This window comes from Myotis davidii, unplaced genomic scaffold (assembly GCF_000327345.1).
Source record: "Myotis davidii unplaced genomic scaffold, ASM32734v1 scaffold73, whole genome shotgun sequence".
Classification (NCBI taxonomy): domain Eukaryota; kingdom Metazoa; phylum Chordata; class Mammalia; order Chiroptera; family Vespertilionidae; genus Myotis; species Myotis davidii.
In genome coordinates, this window is record NW_006286675.1 from 2,818,962 (window position 1) to 2,824,376 (window position 5,415).

General features: G+C 54.8%; 2 protein-coding genes across 2 annotated transcripts in view; both read left to right on the forward strand.

Annotated features, from left to right (window-relative positions):
• The window catches only part of IL17RE (interleukin 17 receptor E), a 10,605-nt gene extending 10,336 nt beyond the window's left edge, over nucleotides 1–269 (forward strand). The window contains exon 17 of the mRNA XM_006758356.2: nucleotides 207–269. Within this exon, the coding sequence (XP_006758419.1) occupies nucleotides 207–269 (63 nt within the window). The remainder of the gene's footprint in view (nucleotides 1–206) is intronic.
• Nucleotides 270–1,395: 1,126 nt separating this feature from the next.
• Nucleotides 1,396–5,415, forward strand: part of IL17RC (interleukin 17 receptor C) — an 11,770-nt gene continuing 7,750 nt past the window's right edge. Inside the window, 8 exon segments of the mRNA XM_015560362.1 lie at nucleotides 1,396–1,747; nucleotides 2,048–2,069; nucleotides 2,266–2,418; nucleotides 2,683–2,757; nucleotides 2,848–2,957; nucleotides 3,785–3,896; nucleotides 4,196–4,240; nucleotides 4,521–4,527. Coding sequence (XP_015415848.1) covers nucleotides 1,643–1,747; nucleotides 2,048–2,069; nucleotides 2,266–2,418; nucleotides 2,683–2,757; nucleotides 2,848–2,957; nucleotides 3,785–3,896; nucleotides 4,196–4,240; nucleotides 4,521–4,527 — 629 coding nt within the window. The 5' untranslated portion in view covers nucleotides 1,396–1,642.

The following is a 5,415-nucleotide window of genomic DNA, read 5'->3' on the forward strand; positions in this document are numbered from 1 at the left end:
GCGGAATCGCCTGGAACTGTGTCGCCAGCTGGAACGCGAGGCCGCCCAACTTGCCCACCGAGGCTGAGTGGAGCTCCCCAGCAATCCAGATGTCTTGGCCACCGGCGTAGGGGCACTGGCTGGCACCCCGAAAGAGGCTTCAACCCTGGAATTCTCAGGGTGTCTCCCGAGGACTACTCCCCAAAGCCTTATTCCCTGCCTTCCAGCCCAGGAGCGGAGCACCGGACTCGCTCCTGGCCCTTGCACACTTTGGCCAGGCTTCCCGCTGAAGCTTCCCTGCCTCTCAGGACCCCCAGGGAGAGAGTCTCTCTTTCTTGGGGGCTCCTCTGACTCTGATGTGGGAGGGGCACCTTCCCACTTCCTCTCTCCGAAATTCCAGAGAGGAGTCTGCACCTGCTCCAGTGAAGGCTGGAGAGGTTGAGGCGGGGGTGGGGGAGGCAGGAGCTATGGACTTTCTGAAGGGGGTTGACTCCAGAGAAGTAGGAGAAACCGCCTTTCCCAGACCCAGGCCTTGCTCAGGTGGAAAGGGAGGGAGGACTGGACCCAGGGAGAAAGGCTGTGGCCCTGGGTGGCCAGGACAAAGTGGGACAGTGGACACCAAGATGGAGAAAGATGAATAAAGGCAAACGTGATGGATAAACTAAGAAACACAGTGTGCTTCTCCAGTGTGCCCAGGATGCTCAGTTAGGGGAAGGGTCAGCATCACGCTGCCTGGGGGTTAAAATCCATCTGTTGTGGCCCAAATCCTCCATGTCCACACCCACACCCCATCCACCATGCCGTGTCACTGGAAAGGCAAAGGAGGACCTGGAAATCTTGATCCTCACTATAATTCTTTAATGAGAAAAGGAAAAAAGAGTTCAAAAAAGTGGTGTGTGGCCCACGGCAAAAGCACAAATGGGACCCCTGTTTGCCTGGTCCCAGATCCTGGGTTCCTTCTCCCACCACTATCACGCTGGAGCTGGGAAGGGGTGAAAAGCCCACTTTCTGGTGCCCCCTGTCCCTGCCATTAGAGCTCCCAACCTACAAAGGGTCACTGAGGCCCAATGAGTCTGTGTGAAGAGACCCTGAGTGCCAGTAAGAGGGGATCCAGTGGGCACCAAGATCCCTTCTTACTGGCACTCAGGGTGGGAAGCAAAAATGCCCTAGGATCGCCCAGGCCCTGGGGTGCACTCACAGCCCTCCTTAGGGACTCCTGGGGTGAGTAAGAGCTTCCTTACTAAGTCAAGAGGCCAGTCTGCTACGCCCTCTCCAGGGGCCCTCCCAGCCAGATGTCAGCAGGGGAGGAGGAGAGAGAGGAAGGGAGGAGGAAAAGGAGGGGAAAAGGAGATGAGGCCACCACCCCAATCCAAGGCTGCTGGCTCCCAGGCCTAGTGGGAGGGACAGGGTGGGGCGGGAACAGCCAGCTCCCTGCCAGGAGTCAAAAAACGAAAGCACTTCGGCTGAGACCAAGACTCAAGCCAGGACTCTGAAACCGAGTGTGCCAGCTCGCCAGCTCTGGAACCTGGGAGGCTGGGGAGAGATTCTGGCCCCTCCTGCCCAACCACTGGGGACTGAGTGGGAGCACAGATGAGGTGTCTGCCCCCCCCTTGGGGGGGGCAGGACAGGGCCTAGGGCCTGGGTGCCACCTGGCACCTGGAAGATGCCTGTGCCTTGGTTCCTGCTGTCCTTGGCACTGGGCCCAAGCCCCATGGTCCTCTCTCTGGAGAGGCTTATGGGGCCTCAGGATGCTGCTGACTGCTCTCTGGTGAGTCTGGGGCCCTGGGAGGGTTGGGGAAGGCTCAGGGTTCAGAGTGAGGCCCATCAAGGCCCTAGCCTGGCTCCTGTCACTGCCGCCGCCGCCACCACCACCAGAACTGCCCTAGCTGGTCTGTCTGGTACTGATGGAGTAAGAGGAGAATGGGGAAGGGGCCAGAGCTGGGTCTGTCTTCTGCTGGGAGAGGCTTGGAATAGGGAGCCCTAGAAAGAGGTCCGTGGGGATCTCAGGCAGGGAAACAGGATTAGATTTAAGATCATAAATCCTGACGCTCCTTTACCTCCTTCCCAGGGCCTCTCCTGCCACCTGTGGGGTAAGTAGCCCTACTTTTAGAGAGAAAATAACTTTCTAGGTTGGTGGAAGGGAGGGGAGTTGTCCCAGTCCCATGCCCTCATGGCCTCCCCTCAGCCCCTGAAAAGCCCAAGCTCCTTAGCCCTCTGGGGGTGTCAATTGCAACCAAATTCTGGGTATAGAACAGCTTCAGCTCCCACCCTGCCCTTCATGCACAGATGGTGACATGCTCTGCTTGCCTGGGAATATCGAGCCTGCCCCAGGACCTGTGCTGGTGCCCACACACCTACAGACAAAGCTGGTGCTGAGGTGTCATCAGGAGACTGACTGCAACCTCTGTGTGCGTGTGGCCGTCGACTTGGCTGTGCGTGGTGAGCATGTCACCCATGTGCACATGTGAATGTATCTGGGATGGGCATGAGGATCAGGCAGTCTGCTAGGCAGCACTGGACCTCCTTCTGGAGATCACTGGCCAAAGGACCCCAGGCTGGTCTGGTCTCCCCATCCCCCACCCCCACCGCCAGGCCTCAGGCCTGGCCCCTGCTTCCCCGCATGCACTTTCTGGAAGAAAGCCAAACCCAAAGCCAGCCCAGAGCAGGAGGCCTGACCTGGGCCTTGTTCTTGGGGCCTTCCAGGCCACTGGGAAGAGCCTGAAGATGAGGAGCAATTTGGAAGGGCAGCTGACCCAGAGCTTGAAGAGCCTAAGAATGGTGAGGAACACCCTGCTGGCCCAACTGCCCCTTGCCAGGGCCTTGCCTGCGGCCCCTGGGGCTGACCAACTCTCGCCCTGTTGTTCACAGCCTCTCTCCAGGCCCAAGTCGTGCTCTCCTTCCAGGCCTACCCTACTGCCCGCTGTGTCCTGCTGGAGGTGCAAGTGCCCGCTGCCCTCGTGCAGCCTGGTCAGTCTGTGGTATGCAAAATAATAATAATAATAATATTAACCACCTTCTGAATATGAAATCTACAAAGTGCTTCCACACAATGTATCTCTTTAAGTTCTGACTCTGATCAGGGCTGTGGGCAAATCCTTTCAGCCCTTTATGCCCATTTTCCTGTCTGTAAAGTGGGGATAAGAAAAGTCCTACTTCATCTGGATGCTGTGAGAATTAAGTGAGGTGACAATGCCATGAGCTAGGTATTATTATGACCCTCATTTTCCAGGGAAAGTCTGTGGGCTGGATCCACTGCTCTGGACTTCCATCCATACCGTGTCTGCCCATGTGTACACCAAGCTGCAGGGTGTTGGGGCTACTCCTGGAAGTGTCCCTCCGCTTGGGCCAAATCACTCAAACCCTTTGACGTCCCCTCCTGCCCCCAGGCCCCAGGCAATCTCCTCTGATCTGGAAAATTGTTGAGTGGGTGAACATCTGCTGGCCCACCTCACGGGGCAATCGTGAGGACCAATGAGGCACTGGGTGTGAGAACCACTTCTGTGGGGAGGGGTGTCCAGTCACCTTAGCTTTGGCCATGTGATCCAGAACAACTGGAGTTGGAGCAGGGACTCTAGTAGCTAGAGCCCTTATCCCTGCCCTGCTGACACCCCTATTTGAGGGTGTGTCCTTTAGAATTGGGAGCCCTTTAAAGAAACTTCAATGGCAGAATTTTGGGCCATACAGTATGAATATAGTTATTGGTTGGGGGAGGATGGGAGGGAGTGGTCCACACAGAGGATCCCACATCCCTGGCATGGGTTCTGAGCCCTATACCACCAGCCTTCTGCCACCCCTCTCCTCACAGGGCTCTGTAACATTTGACTGCTTCGAGGCTGCTCTAGGAGCTGAGGTGCAAATCTGGTCCTACACTCAGCCCAGGTACCAGAAGGAACTCAATTTCATACAGCAGCTGCCTGGTAAGTGGATACAGAGCCTCCGGGGACCCAAATCCTAGCCTCCCTAATCTCTCACCCCTTTGGCCATTCCCCTCCTGCTTTCATCCCCTTCCTAGTCCTATCTACTCCCAGGCAGTGGTGTGAGCTCACATCCTCCCAGTCAGTTCCCATACCTGTGGAAAGTGCTTTGGGCACCGCATAGATGTGGGTGGTATCTAGGGGACAGGGAGCCCTTTGCAGAGCTCCCCATGAGTCGGGTTGTCCCCCTTCTTTCCTTGGTCCCCAGCCCCACCGGAGGCTTTTCTGTGATCTCTCCCCAGATTGCAGGGAGCTCGAAGTCCAGGATGGCATCCAGAGCTGCTGGGGTAGGGGCTAGGGCCAATGGGGCTGGGAGGAGAGAGGGCCAGGGTCTGGAGTGTGAGAAACCCTTGGAGTTGGCTTCAGGTCTGGGCTGCCACATTCCAGAAACTGCAGAACTCATTCATTCATTCACTCATTCATTCATTCACTCATTCACTCATTCATTCATCACACATGAACTGCAACAGCTCCTACTTTGTGGCAGCCACTGGGAACATAAAGGTGAATCTCTCACTCTCTGTAAAAAAATATTTATTAATATCAGGGACATCTAGAAGCTCAAAGCATTGCCAAGATTATGGTGCACCCTCCCCAATATATCAAATAAAAATATTAAACCATAAAAGGAGGGGCTAAGTAAGTCAGGGTTCTTATGGTTTTTTTCCCTGCACTATTTAGATTTTTTTGTTTTGTATTTTCTTTTTATTTTTTAATATATTTTATTGATTTTTTTACAGAGAGGAAGGGAGAGGGATAGAGAGTTAGAAACATCGATGAGCGAGAAGCATCAATCAGCTGCCTCCTGCACACCCCCTACTGGGGATGTGCCTGCGACCAGAATCGAACCTGGGACCCTTCAGTCTGCAGGCTGACGCTCTATCCACTGAGCCAAACCGGTTAGGGCTGTATTTTCTTTTTAAAAAATATGTTTTTATTGATTTTAGAGAGAGAGGAAGGGAGAAAGATAGAAAGATCGATGAGAAACATTGATTGGCTGCTTCCTGCACGCCCCCTACTGGGAATCAAGCCCACAAACGTGGCATGGGCTAGGGAGATGAGTTCAGAGTGGTCACAGCAGCCAAATTGGATAGGTAGGGCCTTGCAAGCCTTTGTAAGGACTAGGTTTTTCCTCTAGGAGTAATGACGGGGTGGGGGTGGGGGGGCGGGTAGGGGGCATCAGAGGGTTCTGAGCACAGGAGAATGAGTTATTTTATAGTGATCACAGAATCCTTCTGGCTGTGGAGGGAGAAGCAAGGAAAGGGTGATCTCAAGACCACGTACTGGGGCCTACATGAGCTCAGTCCCCAGCTGCCTGGTCTGAGATGGGGGCATTGGCTCTGTCCTCCAGGAGCCTCCCAGTCTAGAGGATTTGAAGGGAACTCCAAAGGGTCAGTCGGTGGGTATGGCTCAGGCTTGGGTGTGCAGAAGAGGTAAAGGAAGTTTCTCTTTGGCTCCCCCC